At 37.8% G+C, this 22,159-nt stretch overlaps 6 protein-coding genes and 1 long non-coding RNA gene across 8 annotated transcripts; 4 read left to right on the top strand and 3 right to left on the bottom strand.

The window, feature by feature from the left end:
• The first annotated feature begins 1,409 nt into the window (after positions 1-1,409).
• Positions 1,410-5,401, top strand: LOC103831955 (3-oxoacyl-[acyl-carrier-protein] synthase II, chloroplastic). Its single transcript, XM_009107904.3, has 14 exons — positions 1,410-2,024; positions 2,398-2,606; positions 2,692-2,895; positions 2,965-3,075; positions 3,167-3,262; positions 3,345-3,390; positions 3,486-3,565; positions 3,719-3,787; positions 3,945-4,029; positions 4,112-4,266; positions 4,377-4,457; positions 4,570-4,629; positions 4,772-4,937; positions 5,087-5,401. Exons 1-13 carry the CDS (start codon positions 1,709-1,711, stop codon positions 4,886-4,888), a joined length of 1,629 nt encoding a protein of 542 aa, XP_009106152.1. The 5' UTR covers positions 1,410-1,708; the 3' UTR covers positions 4,889-4,937; positions 5,087-5,401.
• Positions 5,402-7,308: 1,907 nt separating this feature from the next.
• On the top strand, positions 7,309-8,919 carry LOC103831954 (protein TIFY 10B). Its single transcript, XM_009107903.3, has 5 exons — positions 7,309-7,591; positions 7,728-7,893; positions 7,979-8,253; positions 8,349-8,406; positions 8,501-8,919. Exons 1-5 carry the CDS (start codon positions 7,438-7,440, stop codon positions 8,583-8,585), a joined length of 738 nt encoding a protein of 245 aa, XP_009106151.1. The 5' UTR covers positions 7,309-7,437; the 3' UTR covers positions 8,586-8,919.
• Positions 8,920-10,654: 1,735 nt separating this feature from the next.
• Positions 10,655-11,884, bottom strand: LOC103831953 (FCS-Like Zinc finger 13). Its single transcript, XM_009107902.3, has 2 exons — positions 11,218-11,884; positions 10,655-11,041 (listed from the first exon to the last, which is right to left on the bottom strand). The coding sequence occupies exons 1-2, from the start codon at positions 11,703-11,705 to the stop codon at positions 10,882-10,884; spliced, it is 648 nt and encodes a 215-aa protein (XP_009106150.1). The 5' UTR covers positions 11,706-11,884; the 3' UTR covers positions 10,655-10,881.
• Positions 11,885-12,948: 1,064 nt separating this feature from the next.
• LOC103831951 (ethylene-responsive transcription factor ERF018) lies at positions 12,949-14,202 on the bottom strand. The gene is made up of 2 exons (XM_009107901.3): positions 14,001-14,202; positions 12,949-13,710 (listed from the first exon to the last, which is right to left on the bottom strand). Exons 1-2 carry the CDS (start codon positions 14,019-14,021, stop codon positions 13,129-13,131), a joined length of 603 nt encoding a protein of 200 aa, XP_009106149.1. The 5' UTR covers positions 14,022-14,202; the 3' UTR covers positions 12,949-13,128.
• A 769-nt stretch (positions 14,203-14,971) lies between these two features.
• Positions 14,972-16,633, top strand: LOC117126686. The gene is made up of 2 exons (XR_004449417.1): positions 14,972-16,141; positions 16,406-16,633. It is a non-coding gene; the product is annotated as an uncharacterized LOC117126686 (long non-coding RNA).
• Positions 16,634-16,685: 52 nt separating this feature from the next.
• On the top strand, positions 16,686-19,748 carry LOC103831949 (mannose-1-phosphate guanyltransferase alpha). 2 transcript variants are annotated; one of them, XM_009107899.3, is made up of 15 exons: positions 16,686-17,038; positions 17,205-17,302; positions 17,385-17,485; positions 17,609-17,687; positions 17,781-17,841; positions 17,913-17,959; positions 18,042-18,134; positions 18,227-18,317; positions 18,413-18,461; positions 18,539-18,652; positions 18,761-18,908; positions 18,984-19,076; positions 19,158-19,230; positions 19,338-19,374; positions 19,464-19,748. In XM_009107899.3, the coding sequence occupies exons 1-15, from the start codon at positions 16,978-16,980 to the stop codon at positions 19,480-19,482; spliced, it is 1,164 nt and encodes a 387-aa protein (XP_009106147.1). In that variant the 5' UTR covers positions 16,686-16,977; the 3' UTR covers positions 19,483-19,748. The 2 variants fall into 2 exon arrangements, with proteins under 2 accessions (XP_009106147.1, XP_009106146.1); XM_009107898.3 differs by having other exon boundaries at positions 16,690-17,038; positions 19,158-19,226; positions 19,332-19,374.
• LOC103831950 (pentatricopeptide repeat-containing protein At1g74900, mitochondrial) lies at positions 19,613-22,150 on the bottom strand. The gene has a single exon (XM_009107900.3). The coding sequence runs from the start codon at positions 21,308-21,310 to the stop codon at positions 19,865-19,867; it is 1,446 nt and encodes a 481-aa protein (XP_009106148.1). The 5' UTR covers positions 21,311-22,150; the 3' UTR covers positions 19,613-19,864.
• Between the last annotated feature and the right edge of the window lie 9 nt (positions 22,151-22,159).

The raw sequence follows: 22,159 nt of genomic DNA, 5'->3' as shown, positions 1-22,159 counted from the left end.
TTTGAGGTGTCTATTTTTCTTAATAATATTTTTTATTACGTTACTCATCGTCAGCTCATGACACATATCACATCAAATCCATGACTTTTATCAATGTTCATATTTCTGGATCTACTACTATCGTCACGATTCACAAGGACACATCAACTATTCTTTCTTTGATTCTCTATATGCACAAGTGAAGTTATTGTATCAGTGCGCATGTAACGTACTGAATATATGTATTTCTGAAAGATTCGTATTAAAAATGACGTGAATGTTAAAAAACAGTGGTGCCATTGCCATATCGCTATCACCTACTGTAGCACTTCGCTGCCACAATTACAACAATAAGATATTGGTATCCAAGTGTCATTCCTTCGATTAAACCGAGGTCACCAAATCTTTATGTACGTATAATATAACTCTACATTATTAACTTGAAAATGGTGGATGTGAAAAACAAAAGGAAATATTTGATTAAAAAAAAAGGAAATATATGAGTGGACGAATGAGTGATGATTATTTATTTTTTAATTCGTTGTTTTATGGTAAGGGTGAACAAATTTTCCTCTATAAAACATACTTCCCACGAAGCTAAAAATAAAATTATAAATCTATCTGCATTTAACAAATTGTTTACTTTTAGTTTCTTCAGCCAGTGGAATAAGCGAGCATCAACCATAATTAATTTTGACAACTTTTCCAATATGTTGGAATAGAGTGTTCCTAATTACTACTCCATCCGTTTTTAAAATGTGTTACTTTGATATTTTTCACACAGATTAAATTGAAATATATTTAAATTATTATAGATAAATAAAATTGTTTATAAAATCAATGTAGTTTACAATTAATTTTTAGATAAAAATAAATATAATTTGCATCAAAATTTTAAAATGACATTTTTATGTAACAAAAAAAAGGTAAAACTAGAATAACACTTATTAGAAAAAATATCTAACGAAAATGGAAATATGAAACTGGAGTTTTTCTCGTAGTAGTTGTTAGAGCTGTGTTTTCAATTGCTGCTATTAGTTAGATTATTTATAACAAATAACAAAAAATGTTATTTGTGAACTAAGATAACAAGATAAAAATGCTTTTCAATTTGTGATTATTACTATAATCTAAGTAGCTTAGACCTAACAAACTTAACAAAATACACAGTGGATTATAATTTTTTACTTTTTATAAATAAAATATTGTAAGTTATTAATCAGAATTTATTTCTCAATTTTTACACTAATTTAAATAAGCAAGATGTTTTCTTGGGGGTTGAAAAGGGAGCTTTTTTCTGTCAACAAAAATATTATTGTAACATTATTATATTTAGATATATATATTATACAGAACGACATTATTTTATTATTTTGTTTTCTCAGATTCAGGATTAAATAAAATGAAATAAAAATATTTTAATTCTGGACATGGATATTTTCTGAGATTTGGAAGTGTGGATTTGATATAAGCAAAGCAAAGCAAGTGCTCGCTTGTATGTATCTTTTGACGTCTCCACGCACGAGTTTACGCATCCAGACGCCTCGTTAGAGAGAAGAGAGAGATCGAGATCGATTCCTCCCTCTTAAACCTCTCTCTCTCTCGTGAATCTCATTTCCCCTTACCGCTAGATTCTCTCTTCACCCTTTTCTCGCCCTTCCTTCCTTCTCCTCATTACTTTTTTGTCGTCTTCTGCTCTCTCTCTCTCTCAGCACTCTTCGCTTTAGCTATGGTGGGTGCTGCTGCGTCTTCCTGCTACGCATCTCCGCTATGCACCTGGTTCGTCGCTGCCTGCATGTCCGTCTCCCACGGCGGCGGAGATTCCCGACAAGCCGTCGCTCTCAAATCTAGCGGGCGGAGTCGTCGAAGCAGACAACAACTCACCAAATGCTCTGGATCCGGTAGCAGCGTTCAGCAGGCTCTCGTCACTACTTCCTTTGGGCCTTGCAATCACTACAATGCCTTGTCTTCTCTCTTCGGATCGAACTCTGTTTCTCTCAATCGAAACCAGAGGAGGTTGACTCGAGCTGCTACTGCTAGTTCCGGTAATTTAACATTTCACCAATCTGGGTTTTTGATTTGTGGGTATTGTTTGCAGAGTTGACAAGCTTTGTTTTTGTTAGTAAAGTTTCTCTTTTTATGTGTTTATGTTATTTGGTCAAATGATTCAACTTGGAGATCAAGTTTAACGGGAAAGTATGCTGATTTGGAATCTCAGCTTAATTGTCAAGTTTCATTCTTTATTGTGTGTGTAATATGCAAAGCACATTTCTGTGAGTTTGATTCAATATTGGACTCTAGATAAGGAGTATGATGATACAGAGTATGTAGACCTCAAATGTGGTTTCTCTTCTAGTAGCTGATTAAGATGATATCTCATTAACTATAATAAAAATGTTTTTTTGTGTGTGTTTTAAGGTGGAGCCGCCATGGCTGTTGCGATGGATATGGAAAAGGAAGCCATGGTTGACAACAAACCTCCTACGGAGCAGCGCCGGGTTGTTGTGACAGGCATGGGAGTTGAAACATCACTAGGTCATGACCCTGACACCTTTTATGAGAATCTTCTACAAGGCAACAGTGGTATTAGCCAGATTGAGAATTTTGATTGTTCTGCTTTTCCTACGGTAAGCATATATTATTATCAGGAGTTTCTCCATTTGCTTTAGTACTTTACTTGACTATCTTTCCTTGTTTTTAATCTTTGTCAAGAGAATTGCTGGAGAGATCAAGTCATTCTCGACTGAAGGATGGGTTGCTCCGAAACTCTCAAAGAGGATGGACAAGTTCATGCTCTATCTTCTCACTGCTGGCAAAAAAGCTTTGGTTGATGGTGGCGTCACCGAAGAAGTAATGGCAGAGTTTGACAAAGCCAAATGCGGAGTCTTGATTGGCTCTGCAATGGGAGGCATGAAGGTACGTACATGTTTGAGCATTTAGAGAGAGTATGATGAAAAGAGTTTCAGATCGAGGTTTCTGATACAGGTCTTTCAAGATGCTATTGAAGCTATGAAGATCTCTTACAAGAAGATGAATCCTTTTTGTGTGCCTTTCGCAACAACAAACATGGGTTCTGCTATGCTTGCTTTGGATCTGGTCTGATTAAATTTTTTATGTTATGCAAATATTTATATGGATCAGCACCAGGAACTTAATACTTAACCTTTCTTTTGTGGTAATGTACTAGGGATGGATGGGGCCGAACTATTCAATCTCAACTGCTTGTGCAACAAGCAACTTTTGCATTTTGAATTCGGCTAACCACATTATCAAAGGGGAAGCTGTAAGTATTCTCCACCCATTTGGACTTTTGGTAGACTTCTACTGGTTCTAATTATGTCTGTCTCTCCTGCTGTATCTTTCAGGATGTAATGCTCTGTGGTGGCTCAGATTCAGTTATTATTCCAATAGGTGCAAATTTATTCTCTTATACTGCATTGTTTCCTCTGTTCTTGAACTCTAAGCTACATGATTCTTTTTAACTTATTGTGTGTGTACCAATGCAGGGTTGGGAGGTTTTGTTGCATGCCGGGCTCTTTCACAAAGGAACAATGATCCCACAAAAGCTTCACGCCCTTGGGATAGCGTAAGTTTCTACAATTTCATGCTCTCTCTTCTTTTCCATTGGCATGTTGTAATACCCTTTTATGTAATGTTGAAAGAATTTAAATGTGAGAAAATGTGTCTGGTGTTTGGATAGTCTTCTAATTTGGTAAACATGGTCGTGATTGCTTAACAGAACCGAGATGGTTTCGTGATGGGAGAGGGAGCTGGAGTTTTGCTTTTGGAAGAGCTTGAACATGCTAAGGTATATAGCTCATTCGTTCTTGTTGCTGTTCCTTGTTTTCATGTGTATTATTTTTCACAAATGAAACTTTACCTCCAAGCTTTTTGTTCATTCTTGCGATGGAAAAATAGTCAGAACTTGTGTATTCTGAATCTCTGATTTATTTTTTGTTGTTCAGAAAAGAGGAGCAACAATCTACGCAGAGTTCCTTGGTGGGAGTTTCACATGTGATGCCTATCACATGACCGAGCCTCGCCCTGATGGTAGTTTCATTTTCCCCTCTTTCACATTAGTTTTTACTAATTAACTGCAAGTTTTAAATCTCTTTTGTGATTATAACCACAGGGGCTGGTGTCATTCTGTGTATCGAGAGAGCATTAGCTGATGCTGGGATTTCCAAAGAACAGATAAACTATATAAATGCACATGCAACCTCAACACCAGCTGGAGACCTTAAGGAGTACCAAGCCCTTGCTCACTGCTTTGGCCAAAATCCTGAGGTAGCTCTCTCTTCTCCAGGCCTCCTCAAGTTCAGTTTATTAGGAGTTGTTACAAGATTTCAAGGTAGTTTTCGTGTGCTTTCCTTAACTGTTCTTGCACAATGTTGCAGATAAAAGTAAATTCCACAAAATCTATGATTGGGCACTTGCTGGGAGCTGCTGGGGCCGTTGAAGCTGTCGCCACCGTGCAGGTAAACACATTTAATATTAGACAAACAAATCAACGTATCTATGAGGGGAAGAACTGATGTTTATACCAATATTCACAACTTTTTCATGTTAAATTTCTGCTGTTTTCTACAGGCAATAAGGACCGGATGGGTTCATCCAAATATCAACCTTGAGAGTCCAGACAATGGAGTGGTATGTTAGTAAATTTTGTTTTGGCATTCTTTTATTCCAAGATGATCATAGTTACGGATACTAGTACATTTAATGTCCACAACAAACTGTTTGCCTTGAGATTTTAATAATTCTACTACCTTATGTGGTGAAACTGGAGCAGGATACAAATTTGCTGGTGGGTCCTGAGAAGGAGAGATTGGACATTAAAGCAGCCTTGTCAAATTCATTCGGGTTTGGTGGCCACAACTCCAGCATCATTTTTGCTCCTTACAAGTGAAAGCACTCATTGCCTGTACTCCAAACCTGGTTGTGTAACTTGCTGTAAGGTACATCACCCATCCATTGTTCTCTGATGCATCATCATTGTGGTCCAGAAACACAGTTAATGATTTGGGATGGCTTTAGATATATATAAGATATCTTTGTACTGTGATGAAGCTGAGTTTTGAAGCATGTATTTATTAATTATGTGCAGTGTTTACAAGAACTCCCCATGTTATGTTGTTGCGGGAATCAACACAGTTTGTTAAACTACCAAGAGCTAAGCTAAGTTTCCTTAGGATCAAGATCCGTTTGTGCCAGAGAACTTGGACAAAGAGCAAACGTAGCAGAGTTTGGATTTAGCTTCCGTGTGATACCTTTTGAGTGGAATCTTTGTAGCCTTTTTTTTTTTTGTAGTGTTTCATTTCTATTTGTTAATCATTACAATCTGAAAATTGCCAAACAAATTCTCTGTCAAATTTAGTAACTCTACACAGTTGTTATCAATGCTTCTTATTAGCTTATCTTAGGAAACTAATCATCATTTGAATTGTTAAAAAGTCCTTCTAGTGGCCCAAAATATCCTTCTTGTATAAGCTATTTCTACGGTTAAACGTGTGAAAGAAAAGCAGACAAAAAAAAGGAGGAATTAACTGTGAAAACCAACTTGATTCAAAAAAAAATCCAACTGATAAACTTTCTCATGCCTCAGCTCAGAACGTGCACTATAAGTGTAACAGAACCATAACTAGATAAAAGTTTCTACAGTAAAATAAAAGATTTTTTTTTTTTTTGGTTAAAAAAATAAAAGATTATTATTCCTCTCTTTAGTAACTGAAGCTTTATGTTCTATTATTCTTGTGACCCCTCTTGCATAGCCGTGACCACTACGATCCCCCACTTGCTTTCATTTCTTTTTGGCTGCATACTCAAATAATATCCAAATTCTGATGTCTTTTATGTGCTTTCGGTTACATATTCCTGATGTCAATAGTTTTGTATAAGCTGGGTATGTGTATACAAATTAGATCACCGACTCTTACTTAGACCATCTCCAACCCACCTCTATTTTTATCTCTATATTTTTCTCTAAAATAGAGAAACTCTATTATAAAGGTGGATTTGCTCCAATGTATGCCTCTATAATAGAGTTCCTCTATTTATAAAGGAAAATATAGAGATTTGCTATTTTCATCTCTAAATATAGAGGTAAAAAGTAAGATTCCTTTATATTTTCCTCTAAAATAGAGGAACTCTATTATAGAGGCATACATTGGAGCAAATCCACCTCTATAATAGAGATCTCTATTTTAGAGAAAAATATAGAGATATACATTGGAGATGCTCTAAGTGAGTTAATATCTACAAGAGACCACAATTACAGAACAAACCGAGGGCCAGGGCCGGTCATGGACCAAACCTCATAAACAGATCTCCAAATTTGTAAAAAGAAAAAGAAAATTAAACCTCCAAACTTTTGAATTTTTATTAAATGTGTATAGCCTCTAAAATCTCATGACGGCCAATACATAAATATGGAGCAGTTAAAGGATGAGAACTGTGATTATGGATCAACCAGAGGACAAATCATAAACATGGACCAATCTGAGGGAAATATGATAGGAGTTTCGGGACAATTTCGTTATTTTTAGATCAGTACTAAATTTAAACAACTTGCATGGTTTATATTATATCAGAATAGACCTTTAATATTTGTTTCATCTTATTTTTGTAGTCCTCAAAGTATGATTTTTACCGTGTGTTGGATAAGATCTCAGTTATCTATTTCTTAGTTATATATAGCTGTGAATATTTGTTTGTACCTAACAGGCTATAACATACACGTGGGATAATAACGAAACAATTCTGTTAAATAATGGCAGAGATCAAAGACAGATAGACATGATCGTCGAACCGCAGAGGAGAAGAGAGAGACGCGTAGCTGTTGATCGCACCTCAATGGCCTTGTATCACTGTGTGCGAGAAGAGCAATAAAAATACTGATTACATAAATATGTGTAGTTAAAATGGACACGCGTAAGGTCGGCATTTGTGGAGGAGACGTGAGCTTCCCGCATCTATTAACGTGCAAATATCATACAATTGATTAATAAGGTAAAAAAAATCCCAAAACGTGATTTATGGATCGAAATGGATAGTGGAGTTTGATAGTTTATACAAGGGTGCAGCAGGAAGCCACTTGCCTACTAGAGGGGGCCTTCGACACACACGATAATTAATTAATTAAAACTGAGATTTGTTGTAAGTGCGTCACTATTTTAATAACGCCATGTTGATGTTTTAAAATATTAGACGTGGGGTGGTGGTGACGGTGAACTCGAACAGAAGGTCTGTCTGCCGTTGGAATAAAGTTGGGCATTTAATTAAAACACGTGTTCTATATGCTTCAATTACTAATTTAATATTTGTTTGGTATCTGCAAGTAGAGGCGAAGAAAGTATAATAAAGAGAGAGAGAGGTTCACGTTTCTTCCTCGTCACAGCAGAAGAAGAACATCAATTGAAGAAGAAAGCACCAAGATTTTAGATTCTTCTCCTCCTTACGATGTCGAGTTCTGCCGAGTGTTGGGAGTTTTCCGGCGAGAGGAAGAGGTTGCTCGAGAAGAAGCCGAGCTTCTCGCAGACATGTAGTCGATTGAGTCGGTATCTCAAGGAGAAGGGTAGCTTCGGAGATCTGAGCTTAGGGATGACTTGCAATGGTAAACCAATCAAACCCCTTTCTACATAAAACTAGATCTGTTTTTTTTTTTTTTCTGGTTTTCCGATTCGGTTAAATTTTAACCGGAAATCAATTTGGTTTCTTATTCTATGTTTGGTTTGGATCAATTTTTGCAGGAGGTTTGGCTGTGACACGTCAGCAGCCGACGATGATGAATCTCTTCCCTGTTGAAGATTCTTCAGACGTTAAACAGAAGAACGATGTGATTCCTCGGCAATTAAGCTTCTCTTCTTCCTCGTCCTCTGGAGCCAAGGAAGAAGTGGAGAAGATCACAGAAACTAAGTAAGTATGTTTTGTTTATATGTTAATAGTGACAAAGAATCATATGATGCTAAACTGTGTGGGGTTTGTCTTTGGTCTTGAACAGATCAGTGAAGGTGGAGTCTCAATCTTCTGTTCCGTTGACTATATTCTACGGTGGTCAAGTTATGGTGTTTGATGATTTTCCTGCTGAGAAAGCCAAGCAAGTCATTGACTTGGCTCACAAGGGAAGTGCTAAAAGCTTCACAGCTGAGCTGAACCGTAACCAGAGTGCTTATACTCAAAAAGAGATTGCTTCCACTACTCCAGTTCCAGTTCCTAGTCCTGTGAAAACAACAGCACCAGAGCCAACCCAGACCAACAAGTCCTCTTTAGCTTGCGGTAAGAGTTATAACATACCCTCTTTGGTTTCAATCTCTGCGGGTTCTTTGGCTTATCCATATTTTATCTTAACTTCTCTGTTTTTTGATGTGTAGAACTCCCAATTGCTAGAAGAGCTTCACTTCATCGATTCCTTGAGAAGAGAAAGGATAGGTAATTGCATCTTTGTGAAAACATCTTTTTATGTTATTTAGTATCTTGTTAAAGCAAGTTTCTAAATATCTTACTTGTAACCTTTTTTTAACAGGATTTCATCAAAGGCACCGTACCAGATAGATGGTTCAACCGAAGCATCTTCCAAGCCTAACACAGCTTTGCTCGGTTCCCAGTAAATCTCTTTGAGTTTGAGACTCGAGAAAAGATCCTTTTGATGATGCTCCATCTTATACAAATATGTCAAGCTCTACTGATTTCACTCATTAGTAGGTTTGTTTGTTCAATGTGCCGGAAAAAAACTCAGTATATCTGTATGAAACTAATCCCTATAGTTTTGCTACTTTTTGGGTTTAAAGCCATTGTGTTATATAGACCTTTTACCTCTGCTGTTCTCAGAGCATTTGCTTGCAACTTTTGTAAGAAACATCAGTTTCTTTTTTTTGGTTGTTGTTGTTGACGGCACCTTATTAATATCATCTTTACTTTAATTAATCCAAGAAGTGTTCCTTTCTTTGCATATTTATTGAGAGAACTGAAGCTTGCAGTTACGGAGAGTAATTAAATTTAAAACGTTTTGGGTTCTTCCATATTCAGTCCAACCTGAGGAGAAATCCAAAATCTCATTCTCTCTTAAAAATACTGAAATATCTACAAAAAAGGCACTCGTTTGCCCATAGTTTTTACATTCGACATAGGGTGGTGGGCTTATTCGTTAGTTTTTGATTTTTAGATTTGAATTTTTTTTAAAAATGAAATTGTACAAACTGGAGAATCTTGTAAAAAAGGGAAATACAAGCTCGCTGCAGTAACATATTTTAGAAGTACATGTACATCGGGCAGAAGCGGGCCCGAAGTTCATCTTATCGTAATAGCGTGGAGACGTTATATCAAGTCACTTTTTTAGTTTTGACAACGGGCCCGGATACAGCAAGTTGCACATCCAAGGGGCCACAATGGATTGATTGCTCATAATGTTGCATCAGGTCTTTCCTTATTTTACCTTTATTTTCCTTTGCTAAAGTCTTTACTTTTACTAAAAACTTTTTTTTTATAGTTTCGTCATAAGGGTGGGCGTTCAGGTACCCGTTCGGATCGGATATTTCGGATTTTCGGGTATTTTGGTATAGAGGTGTAGGACCCGTTCGGGTATTTCTATACTTCGGATCGGGTTCGGGTATTTTTAGTTCGGTTTCGGTTATTTTGGATCGGGTTCGGATATTTAGATTTTGAAAAAAAATTAAATTTTTCATTTCTTAAATTTCTTGTATTTAAGAATATAAATTTTACTTAACTTTTTTTTTTATTTTTAATAGATTAAATGGTTAATAGATTTGGACATAACATTTTAAAACTAAAAATGCATTAATTTAGTTATTGTTTTAAAATTTTGGATGTAACTTTTTGCTAATTTTTGAAATAAAAAAACTTGACATGCTTTTTAAGTGAGTACTAAATCATTTTTTTCGTAATTGCATGTATATCATATGAACTTAAAGTATGTGTAGTATTAATATAAATATTTTATATAAAATAAGAGATGTAAACTAGAAATATAAGGTTAATTATACATATGTTCGGTTATCTTCGGATATCCATTCGGGTTCGGATATTATCCATTCGGGTTCGGGTATCCAATCTCTCCTAATTCAATACCCGTTCGGGTATTTTGCTACTTCGATTCGGATTTCGGTTCGGGTTTTTCGAATCGGGTACGGGTGCCACTTCGGATATCGGGTAAAGTGCCCACCCCTATTTCGTCATTTAACATGAAACTGAGGATGGGATATTACTTTTCAAAGATATTTTGAGTTAGATGAATTATTCAAGTTTGGAATTCAGATATATTATTTTTCAGAGATATTTAACATGAAACTGAGGATGGGATATTATTTTTCAGAGATATTATTTTTCAAAGATATTATTTTAACATGAAACTGAGGATGAGATATTATTTCTCAAAGATATTTTGAGTTAGAATTATGAATTATTCAAGTTTGTAATCAAGTTGAAAGTGACATTGATTTCAATACATTATCACAATTTTAATAAGGTACTAAGGTAGCTGTAGTTTGAATATCTCTATAATCACCTTGACTGGTAAACCGGAAATAAATCCATAGGAGATTGGAGTATTTAGAATTCGAGTTTTCTAGTCATAGAGTTGAAGACGCATGTCTTTCATTTTCACTTGATTAAAATATTTTGGATACATAAATTTGCGAACATCGGTTGTATATACATATAATTTTTTGTTAAATCATCGCTAGCTTTTTATTGATTTATTTGATTCAGAAGCAAAACATATAGACATTAATCGTTATTCAAAAAAAACAAAACCAAAAGCAAAGCTTCTATACAGTTTGCTTTACTCTAACCAAAATTTTCATTTTTTTTCATTTTCTTAACTTTTTTTCTTCATGTAAAATAGAATGATGATCACTCTTTTTTTTTTACCGAAATTATTACGCTATCCTAAAATACGAATATCCCGGGGGAGAAACTCTGTTCGCCGGCATATAGAGAGCTCGAAACGTCGACGTTTCTCAAAACTTGCTGTTTAGATTGCTCCTTTCGCTCGTCGTTCATTATCTGCACTGATCTACACTCTGCACTGCAGAATCCCATCTCTCCTCTGCACACAACCCAACAAAAATATAAAAAAATTAGAAATCTCGGGATTTACAATCTTGGATTTGTCTCGAGCTAACAAATCTTTATTTTTTTAATTCAGATTCATTGATAAAGATTCGTTATTAATTATTGATCCGAATCTTAAAAAAAATATAATTATAATGCGAAGAGACTTACTTGTACATGTAAATGTCTTTGCCTTGAAGTCTCTTCTTACACAAGCAACACGAGCTCAGAAACTCTGTCGGATTATCCCTATTAACCCGTCTCTTAATAACCGGTGGTTGAACCACCGGTTTATGCCTTCTCCGATCATCGTACTCCGGCTCGTCGCTGTGATACACTTTCGTCGTCCCATCACGGCTCGTCACGCAAGTGTATTCCTCCTCCGACAGATCAATCTCAGGGCATCGGAATCTCCCGGAGAAACAAACCGGATCGTACCGGTTAATCCCAATGTTACTTTCCTCCAACGCAGCCACGATACCTAAACCGACACCGCCTGAACCGTAACGTTTTGAGTTAACCGGCGATGGGAACTTCATATCCAACGGACTTCTCGGACTCGCCGAGTAATCATCCGGTTTGATAGCAGACCGGCTTCTTGGAACCAACATCTCCGACAGTTTACGGATCATTAGATGAGGTCTCTTGCTTAGTATCATGATCAAGAATCAAATAAGAGAACTGAGAGAGATGAAAACAAGAATCAGATAAGAGAGTTGAGAGAGAGACAGAGAGATGAAAACAATAAACAGGGAAACGCAAGCTTATAGGAAAGAATCTGAGTGAAGAAGAGAAAGGTGGAGAGAGACCTTGAGCCCACTGATTTGCTTGGAAGTTTGGAGTTTTCTGTGAGGTGATCAATGATTGAAATATACAACGGCCCACCATTTATTTATCATTTATTATTATTTTCTGTATTTATTTTACTTTTATTTCTACACCATTATTGAAATAAGCAGGCTCAGAATTTATTTATTTATTTTAAGAAATGATTTTATTTAGTATTCATTGGTGAATAAGACACTAGGACCCACTATTTTCATCAAGATTCAAATGTCTATTTCTAATAATTATTTTTATTCTTTGGGAATCCAAGACTTTTTCATAAGGGAGAAATATTTTATGTAAATGTAGCTTTTAAAGAAAAAAAAATATATATATATAGACCAATTCATCTGTACTTGAAGTGTGGATTGTTTTCTAGTATTTATTGGCACCTAGATTATTATTTTAGATAGTGGTTTTTTTGTATTGGTTCAGACAAGTGGTTTTACTTTTCTGAAAGTGATTGTTTTAAAATTTAAGCAGAAAATTAGGTGGCAATTTGTAAATTATTGCGGAATCTTATCCTTTAACTTTCTTATTTTCTCATAAAATCATTATTTTCCTGGTTATTTTCCAGATTTAAAATCATTCTCATGTGTTGGAATATTATTTGTATTTTAATATGTCAAATTTTTTGTTTGTCCACCGTTTCTCTTCTTGAGTTAAATTCCAGTTATATTCCCCCCCTCCCCCTCCCCCTCCCCCTCCCCCCTCACTTTAATTATTGATTTTAAATTGTATTTTTCATTAATAATATCGAAACATACGGATTGGAAGATGTTTTCATTATTTTACCAAAAAAAAAAAGATGTTTTCATTATTTCATTTATAGAAAAATCTCTTTGTCGTTAATCGTTATCATCATTATCTGTTTTCAGTTGCTTACGCTTAGGGCCTACCTACAAGGCGACAACACACGAGAGTCACTTTAAAAAAATGGACTGTACACAATGATTAAAGACCTAGGCCCAACTTTTCTTTTTGTCAGCGCCCAACTATTAATATTATGGGCCGAATATTAATATCTTCTGATTCAAATATATTCCTCATTTTTTTCAGAAACAATAAAGAAAAAACCACATTTAATGTAATTGCTATTTTATCCAAATATTTTCATTAATAACAACAAAAAATGAAGGAATATCAACGAAAGCAAGAATGATCAAGTTCCCGGGTGGCTGGAGCTCCGACTTACAAAAATATCCAGATTACTCTCCACGACCCGAATAAACAACAATTCAAAACTCTTTTACACATTTAAAAATCCCAAAGAAACAGAGACTCATCAAAAATCACATCCCCGTAATCTTCAACGGGTAAAACCTCTGTAAACTGATCGCCGGAGAAGCCGTCGGAGAAGTCATCAAACACAGAAAACATCCCGAAATCACTCGGAAGCGTGTCCAAGAACGACAGATCGTAATCCACCGTTGTCGCCGAAGACACAGCTACTTCGGACACGGAGGTTGAAGGAGACTCCGGTCGGGTTTCGGACAAAACCGATTCTTCTTCTCCGGTGCTGATGATAATATCGCCGTCCTGAGCGTTTGCGTATCGAGCAGCCGCTTCCCGGATCTCCGGGGGCGTCAGCGACCTTCCGCCGGAGATCGAGGGTGGGTTATCGGGGAAATTGAAACCGGACTGGCGGCCGCGGAGACAGAACTGGGCGGCGTCGAAGGCACGCGCGGCCTTCTCGGGAGTGTCGAAAGAGCCTAGCCAGATGCGGTCTCTGCTGTTGGGAAGTCTGATCTCGGAAACCCATTTGCCCCACTTCCTCTTCCTCACGCCTTTGTACTTTGACTGCATCGACGAGTTTCTCATCTCTGCCTCTTCCTCCTCCTTCTTTTTTTTTTTTTTGAATTATACAGAGATATCCTGGCCCCACCGAAGTGATCCAGACTAGTCACGTGTTGCCACGTGTCGGTCCTCTGTCCCTGGCGATGCCGAAATGTTAATTCCCCAGTGGCCGGAATTCGAACCCTAGTGGCGGTACTCACAGCTGTAAGCCCTTTACCACTAGAGCTAGAAGCCCCGGTTCTCCTCCACTTTGCGGCAGTATATTTGAATATCTTGGAAAACTGGATTTTGGAATATTATGATTTGTCTACTTTTTCCTCTTGTTCCTCCTCCTTCATCGCTTTCTTCACCATTTGGTTTGGTTTGGTTTGGTTTGGTTTAGAAAAAACTCTGTTCCGGTTCTAGATTTTAGTTTGCAGTTATTTCTGTTATCGCTGCTTGATTTGAGTTTGCGGCTGTGTGGGTTTATATATGAAGAAGAGAGTGAACTGAGAAGTGATGAATGAGATGAACGCTGACTGGCGCGTGGAAAAAAAGTACAAAAGTGGAACACGCGGGAACAGTGAGACCGTATTGGTCTGTCGTGTTTCTTGTTTTCCACGTGATTTTAATTCACTTTTCTTGTCTTTTTGCGTTATCTGATGATGGATTTATCTCTATTTGTTTAGACACGTTGTTTAAAAGACTGAAACTTCACTCCTGGGGACTTTTTGTTTCTAGATGTTTTCATAAGATTTGGACACACAAGTTTATAAATATATTTGGTTGTAAGTATTATTGGAGGGGGTGATTGGTTGGGTTGTAACTATAGAAAATTTACTTTAGAATTTAGTGTGTATGATTTTTTGATTTAGCTTTAATAGATGTAGCTTTAAAATTTTCTACAGTCAAAAAGATGAGATTTTATAAAATAAGTTTTTTACAACTATTTTTTGTGTGTTTTTGCTGTAGCTTTAGTTTTTTAGTTGTAGCTTTAAAAACTAAAATAAAACATATAGGTAGTGTTTAAGGTTGTAGATAAAATATATGTAAATTTTAATCCCAAGTTCAAATAAAAATATATAAAAAATTTATTGTTAAAATCTCTGATTGACAGCGAGAAGAATCCATTGTCTAACATGAGTCCATGTCCACCTTATGTGATGCCATAGTTGTTGACTTCATTTGAAAACCAAATGATATAAGTAACCTTATATATTGGTAAGGTTGACCTTGGAGAGTTCTACCAGCTGTGGGATGGAGACTAGTCTATACCTTGCTCTGATCCCTGCTGCTTCAAGAAAACCATGGACCTACTAGCTAGGATCTGAAACGCCTCGTATACAAAAAAGGAAAAAGGTGATATAATTAATTAGTAAGAGTTTATTCTATACAGTGCCAACATTTAGACTATAAGACTTCACCATAGTTCATATTGGTTTAAGTCCAGATTGATTTGATGCTCCAGTAAAAAAATGTTCTTGGACTTACTGAACCAGACACAGACACAATCTTATCCTTACTAACTAAGAAGCTTATATGCTGCTAAAAATGCAAAAGTCATGGTTTCTTGGTAGATTGGGTTTACTGGAAGTTTTGCCCCAGGAAGCAAAGTCATGAAAGCTGCTGCTGAGTTGGGTAAGGTACTGAGGTATATATTTATTTTATCTTTTGCTTTATTGAAAAATATCAATGACACATTACTCATGGCCTTGTTGCAGCTTGTTTCTATGGAACTTGGTGGGAAAAGCCCTCTCATTGTGTTTGATGACGTTGATTTTGACAAAGGTGAGTGTCACAATAAGTAATTTAAGGGATATGGTATTGTCTGCTTTTACGTTTAGTAGGCATGTCTTGGATCCGGTTTAAGCTTTAAAATGAAAGTTCTGACGCGTGGAAATGATCTTAAATAGCTGTTGCACTGGCTCTATTGCGGTTGCTTCTGGACAAATGGTCAGACCTGCAGTGCAACTTCCAGGCTTCTTGTTCATGTAAGTACCAACCAAGTGTGTTTCATAACTGGAGAAGTGAATATTACAAGTTAAGACTATAAAATGTTTCCTAGGATACTTGTCTGTTGAATATGTCTTATGATGTATTTCAATCTTAGGAAAACATGGCATCTGAATTCATAGAAAAGCTTGTGGAATGGACCAAGAACATTAAAGATATCAGACCCCCTTGGAAGAAGGATGCAGTCTTGGTCCTATTGTCAGCAAAGAACAGGTAAAATCTTGATGGCTTATACTGAACAAAGTCTTGGTTTTGGTTAATTTTCTTGCGTTTTTCAGCGGACTTGATAACTACTTGAGTGTGAAGCAAATGACTCGCTACATTTCAGACGAACCATGGGGGGTGGTACCAATCCCCCCTACTACTAAGCAATGATGGACAACCAAATTAGCTTTGCGCTTTTTATCAATCTGTCAAAGTCTGATCATATGTAAGATCTTTCAAGTAACAGTAAAGACAATATGAAATAAAGTCAGCTTTGGTGATAAGCAGGCCCGGCCCGAAAAATTTAAAAGCTGAAAGCAAAAATAATATTTGGAGCCTATTATTTAGTAATAAAAAATGATAAAAAAGAGATAATATGAATGTAGCTGGGAAGATTCGAACCGACACCTAGAGGAGACTAAATCTACTGCTAAACCAACTTGGCTACTGAAGATTTTGTAATTTTATGGCCGAAATAATGCTTAATATAAAAATGGTCGGAAGCATGTGCTTCTATAGCTTGTACTCAGGGCCGCTACAGGTGATACATTTGTTATTGCTACAAGGTCAAAGCATTTAGGGGCACCATTCTAGGGGCTATGGTGCAGCAACATGCATACCATTTTATGTCACCTTCAAGTCACAGCAAAGTTAAAAAACTCACATGGCTGGCATTTAATACAAAATAAGGACTTGATTAGAAAAATAATGCGTTTAATGAGAGATCAGGCGAGACTAGTGGCATTTTTGTAATATATTAAAAAAGATAAAACAAAGAGGAGAGGTGTGTCATGTGTGTGTGTGTGGAGATTTTCTGGCGCTTATCCTTTAAAAGGAAAGAGGTGACTTAAGGACCCATCACCAGAACATTACAGCTCTGCTTAGATCTCTCTATCTGTAACCACAACTTACTACTGACACTTTCTTCTTAAAAACCTCTCCCTTCTTGTCGATTTCTCCGACCCATTAGATATTCCCTCAAAAACACTCTTAAAAAGACAATCTTTTTAGTTTTTTATTTTAGTTTTGTCTGTCTGAATCCTCTGTTCTGCGTGACCCAACAACACTGGTGAAGTTAGTGGCTTTCTTGGTCTGCTTAGAGATCTGTGATCAATGGTGAGCTCGATGGATGAGAAAGTGGTGGCTGTGATCATGGTCGGTGGTCCAACCAAAGGTAATTGCTCCAAAGATGTTCTCTTTTCTCTTTCGATCTCAAACGAATACGTTAGATTAGGATTTGTGTTTTTGAGAACATCTATTACATTACTATCTACCGACAATTCTCTGGTCGGAATGATTATGTGTTTTCTGATTCTGTCCGAATCTTTGGATCCACACAGGTACTCGATTCCGACCATTGTCCCTGAATATTCCAAAGCCTCTGTTTCCTATTGCGGGACAACCAATGGTGCATCATCCAATTTCAGCGTGTAAAAGGGTATGTTTTATACTCACTCCAATTTCAATTTTCAACTCTAGATCAATGGATGATGATGAGAGCAATCCTTTATTGCTTGCAGATTCCAAACTTAGCTCAAATCTATCTTGTTGGTTTCTATGAGGAAAGGGAGTTTGCCCTTTATGTCTCTGCCATTTCCAATGAACTCAAAGTTCCTGTCAGGTAAGGTTTTGATAATACCTCTCCTCACTTTTGCATAATCAGTCATTAATGGCTCATTTCTGTAGAGCTCTAATTTGTCTTCTCTGTATTTTTGTGTGTTTGTTTTGCTTTCCGCATTATTAGATATCTGAGAGAAGACAAGCCACATGGTTCAGCTGGTGGTCTGTATCACTTTAGAAATCTAATCATGGAAGATGACCCGGTTAGAAGTTCAATTATATTGTGCTCAGTTGTTCTATGAACTCTTAATGTTTCTTTTCTTCGCATCTAAGTTCTTGTGTCTACTTCCTTGCAGTCTCATATCTTCCTGCTTAACTGTGATGTTTGCTGCAGTTTCCCCTTGCCTGAAATGCTCGGTATGTACTTATTTTCTCTGTGCAGATTCCTCTTTTTGGTTTTGAACATCCATCTTGATCTTGTTACACAGAGGCTCATCGGAAATATGGTGGAATTGGAACACTTCTTGTGATCAAGGTATGTAAATTGAGCATGAGATGAGTTTTGTTTTTGTTTATGGTCGGTTTTACCAAGGCTGCTTATGTGTTTTGTTCTTTAGGTCTCTCCTGAATCAGCCAGCCAGTTTGGAGAACTGGTTGCAGATCCAGTTACTAATGAGCTGCTTCATTACACCGAGAAACCTGAAACTTTTGTATGTTCACATATCACTAAGATGACCCAAAACTCTTCAGCATATTCAAGTTTTGATTATAATGTTTTTCTTTTTATCTTGGAAAACAACAGGTCAGTGACCGTATTAACTGCGGTGTTTATGTATTTACACCTGACATTTTTACTGCCATAAGAGATGTTTCTTCTCAAACGAAAGATACAGGTAAAAGTGGTAACAAAGATCTTACAACAAAGTGTGTTTTCTCTTCAAAGTCCCTCTCATGTATATCCTCTGCGTCTTGTTCCCGTTTGTTGTAGCAACTTTGAGACGTGTTTCCAGCGTTGAAGCTCTTCAACCGGCAACAAGGTTTGTCCACCGTCTCTTCGGACATTAACTGAGATAACCTTTTGGATCGTATTCTTGAAATTATATGTTTCAAATAGGAACTCCACGGATTTTGTAAGACTGGATCAAGACATCCTTTCACCTCTAGCTGGGAAGAAACAGCTATATACTTACGAGACTATAGATTTCTGGGAGCAAATTAAATCTCCTGGGTATGCCTTTTGTGTTTTCATTCATTTCTTTTAATCTTTTGCATGGAGAGACAGCAGCTGAAACAGGGAATCTCTATGTCTCTGACTTGTGAGTTGACTTTTTCGCAGAATGTCGCTGAGGTGCTCGGAACTCTATCTTTCTCAGTTCCGGTTGACCTCACCCCAAGTGCTGGCTAGTGGAGATGGAACAAAGAGTGCCATAGTGACTGGTGATGTTTTCATACATCCTTCTGCAAAAGTACACCCAACTGCAAAGGTAAGTTACCTCTGGTTTTGTCCATTGTTGAAGCAACCTCTTTATCACAACCCATTCTGTTTTGGCTACTGACAGATTGGTCCCAACGTCTCAATCTCTGCCAATGCTCGTGTTGGACCCGGTGTCAGGCTTATCAGCTGTATCATCCTTGATGACGTTGAGATCATGGTATGTCTTCTTACACCAGAGACTGAAAGAAAAACGGGCAAAGTTCTCTTGGGACTGACTCTTCAGTGTCTGTTTGCTCAGGAAAATGCAGTGGTGACTAACGCAATTGTTGGGTGGAAATCTTCTATCGGGAGATGGTCCCGTGTCCAGGCATGTTTCGCTCCTCTGCTCATCTCTTAAGATTCTGACCTTTAAATGTTTCTGTTTGGTGTACTTTGCATTCATGAAACTGAAGCTATACTATGTTGATCACAGGCTGAGGGAGTCTACAACTCCAAACTCGGAGTTACAATTCTCGGTAAACTGTTCTTATAACCATCCCTTTACTGAAAGACAGCCAAATCTCCTTATAGAGAGAAAACTAACCTGAAACATAAATGGTTTCAGGAGACTCGGTTGCAGTTGAAGACGAGGTTGTGGTGACCAGCAGTATCGTTCTTCCAAACAAGACACTCAACGTCAGTGTTCAAGACGAGATCATCTTGTAACTGAAGAAACGAACCAACCCTGTGGAAGCAAGTTATTTGGGAAGTAACTCAAATGAATCATTTACTTTACATAAAAATTGCCAACTTTGTATCAGATTCCATCATCTATACTCAGACACACAGCTACTGTAAAACGCACTGAATTTTTTGGCCCATGATAATAAAGCAATTGTGTAATTTAGCAGTTTTGACACACTGTTCTTGCTCTATCCTCTCTGAACAATGCCTTTCCTGATTCAGTGAGTCTGCAATAACTTCAATAATGCAATGTCTTTCCCCTTTCACACGCACATAAGAGATTCATAACCTGAACTTCTTAGTAAGCCGGCTACCAGATTTACTCTGCGACCTCAAGATCTCCTTCGCGAAACCTTGATTCCCAGTCAAAAGAAGCCCATTCAGAACCCGATTAAAAGTAAACTTCCTCGGCACAAACCCTCTCTCAACCATCTCAACCAACAGCTTCCCAGCCACCACCATATCCTCCGATCTCTTCCTCACAAACATCCCACTTATCAGTATATTATAAGTATCCAAATTCGGCAAGCAGCCCCCACTCCCCATCCTCTCAAACAACCCCAACGCTTTCTCAACCTCGCCGCACTCCAAATAGTATCTCATCATCATATTATACGTCTGAAAGCTCGCCTCACACCCACCTTCCTCCTCCATCGTCCGCATCATCTCCTCTCCTCGAGTAAACTCCCCGGCGTGAAACAACCCTCTTATCAACACATTGTAAGTCGTCACATTCGGCTCATAACCTTTCCTCACCATCTCCTCAAACACCGAAACCGCATTCTCCACAGTATCTTTCTTACACAGAACCTGTATCAACGCATTGTGCGTGGCTACAGAAGGTAGCACTCCTTCTCTAATCATCTCGTCGAACACTTTCTTAGCTCTCTTAACCTCCCCTGCGACGCCGAGCCCGTGAACAACTGTAGTATAGGTCACAACATCGATTCCGATTCCGATTCCGCAATTACGTTTCTTCATCTCCAAGAAAAACTCCCATCCCTGCCTCACCTGCCCTGACCTAAAGAAGCCTTTGAGCATTGTGTTGTAAGTGGTGAGGTTAGGGGTGATCCCTCTCTCAACCATCTCTTTCAACACCTCCAAGGCCTTTGGGGTGCGTTTGATCAAACACCAACCGTTAACAATCACGTTGTAAGTCACCACGTCAGCGCTAAACCTTCCTCTAAGATCCTTAAAGAGCTCGTAAGCCTTCTCTACGCGTTTGGATTTACAGAGGACGTCGAGGATCGTGTTGAACGAGGCGAGATCTTGAGAGCAGCCGTGCTCGTGCATGTTGAGGAAGAGGTTCACGGCTTTATCGGGCTTCCCGGAGGAGGCGAACCTCTCGGCGACGATGGCGAAGGTTTTCGGGGAGGGGCCGATGCGGAGGGAGCGCATGCGGCGGATCAGGGACCAGACGGTGGTGTGGAGGTGGAGGCGCGCGGCGATGTCGATCGCGAGGTTGAAGGAGGAGGGGGAGTGGATGTAGCTGCGGTGGCGGCGGTCGAGGAGGTGGAAGAAGTGGAGGGCCTTTGGGCCGTGGTTCCAGAGGCGTTTGAGGATTGAGTTCACGAGGTGTGGGGTCCATGGGGTGTTTGGGGACAGTGGGGATTGGATGGGGGAAGAGAGGATGAGTTTGGAGATGGCGGCGGGATCGGGCGGTGGTGGTTTTAGGTTGGCGGCGGCGGCGGAGGAAGTGCAGAGCGATTTGGTGAAGAGACGATTCATTGGTTCGGTTCGGTTTACTTTTTTCTCTCACACGTGAGTGGTTTTGGTTCGCTTACCAGTTCTCAGTGACTACTAGTAGATTTCAAATAATTACGGAAATAGCTATAAAGTTTTTCGAATTTACTAACTTCACTTCCAAGTTTAATGTGATAGGATCTATATACCCGTTAAAACCTCTCTCCTTTTTTAGGATCTTTGGGTGTTTTCAGGTAAAGTAGAAGCCAGAAGGTTTGAAAGTGAAAAATTAAGAAACATTTACAACAAAAAAAAACTGGAGAGAAACATAACAAATTTAAACAAAGAAATGAGTTCTGAGATTTTTTTTTTGTTTGTGGATATTAAATGGAGCTCGAGATTAAGCGTTGTTAGTTGAGCTGAGAAAATACTATATGCAAAAGTCTAAAAGTCAAATGATGTAGTTTCAGATTTAGAGATTACGAGTTTTGGTTGGATATTTCATAAAACATCATATATGTTCAAACCGAGGAAGTAAAAATAAGTTTAAAAGGCTGATGGTTAAGAGTGTAGATGTGAGAGTTCGTATCCTTGTTTTGTCAATGAATCAAACAAACTAGGAGACATCCTTTACAAAAGTACATCTAATAAGCTCTATCAAGATTTGACCAAAAAAAAAAGCTCTATCAAGATTTTGTTCCAAGAATATGTAATACTTGTAATAATGCACTTGGTTGTGATTGGTAAATTTAGAGTAAAATGAGAGAAAAAAATTTAAAAGTGAAAAAAGAGTGAAAAAGTAGAAATGGGAAAGAGAGAAAACTGGGGTAAACAAGTTTACTCATGTGCATACTAGAGTAAATATGTTTGTACATTTTTTCTCTATTTTAACAG

The sequence above is a fragment of the Brassica rapa genome, chromosome A07 (assembly GCF_000309985.2).
Source record: "Brassica rapa cultivar Chiifu-401-42 chromosome A07, CAAS_Brap_v3.01, whole genome shotgun sequence".
Lineage (NCBI taxonomy): Eukaryota > Viridiplantae > Streptophyta > Magnoliopsida > Brassicales > Brassicaceae > Brassica > Brassica rapa.
This window is presented reverse-complemented; position numbering and strand designations above follow the sequence as displayed.

What these genes read in the sequence shown, in the direction of transcription:
- LOC103831955 (XM_009107904.3), top strand. Translation starts at nt 1,709, where the DNA reads ATGGTGGGTGCTGCTGCGTCTTCCTGCTACGCATCTCCGCTATGCACC. An exon ending in CTGCAATGGGAGGCATGAAG is followed by an intron (nt 2,896 to 2,964) that starts GTACGTACATGT and finishes TTTCTGATACAG; the next exon opens with GTCTTTCAAGATGCTATTGA. An exon ending in CTTCACGCCCTTGGGATAGC is followed by an intron (nt 3,566 to 3,718) that starts GTAAGTTTCTAC and finishes ATTGCTTAACAG; the next exon opens with AACCGAGATGGTTTCGTGAT.
- LOC103831954 (XM_009107903.3), top strand. Translation starts at nt 7,438, where the DNA reads ATGTCGAGTTCTGCCGAGTGTTGGGAGTTTTCCGGCGAGAGGAAGAGG. An exon ending in CAAGTCCTCTTTAGCTTGCG is followed by an intron (nt 8,254 to 8,348) that starts GTAAGAGTTATA and finishes TTTGATGTGTAG; the next exon opens with AACTCCCAATTGCTAGAAGA. An exon ending in CTTGAGAAGAGAAAGGATAG is followed by an intron (nt 8,407 to 8,500) that starts GTAATTGCATCT and finishes TTTTTTTAACAG; the next exon opens with GATTTCATCAAAGGCACCGT.
- LOC103831953 (XM_009107902.3), bottom strand. Translation starts at nt 11,705, where the DNA reads ATGATACTAAGCAAGAGACCTCATCTAATGATCCGTAAACTGTCGGAG. An exon ending in AAAGACATTTACATGTACAA is followed by an intron (nt 11,042 to 11,217) that starts GTAAGTCTCTTC and finishes GGTTGTGTGCAG; the next exon opens with AGGAGAGATGGGATTCTGCA.
- LOC103831951 (XM_009107901.3), bottom strand. Translation starts at nt 14,021, where the DNA reads ATGGTGAAGAAAGCGATGAAG. An exon ending in TGGTGAAGAAAGCGATGAAG is followed by an intron (nt 13,711 to 14,000) that starts GAGGAGGAACAA and finishes AAAAAAAAGAAG; the next exon opens with GAGGAGGAAGAGGCAGAGAT.
- LOC103831949 (XM_009107898.3), top strand. Translation starts at nt 16,978, where the DNA reads ATGGTGAGCTCGATGGATGAGAAAGTGGTGGCTGTGATCATGGTCGGT. An exon ending in CCCCTTGCCTGAAATGCTCG is followed by an intron (nt 17,842 to 17,912) that starts GTATGTACTTAT and finishes CTTGTTACACAG; the next exon opens with AGGCTCATCGGAAATATGGT. An exon ending in AAGTACACCCAACTGCAAAG is followed by an intron (nt 18,909 to 18,983) that starts GTAAGTTACCTC and finishes GGCTACTGACAG; the next exon opens with ATTGGTCCCAACGTCTCAAT.
- LOC103831950 (XM_009107900.3), bottom strand. Translation starts at nt 21,310, where the DNA reads ATGAATCGTCTCTTCACCAAATCGCTCTGCACTTCCTCCGCCGCCGCC.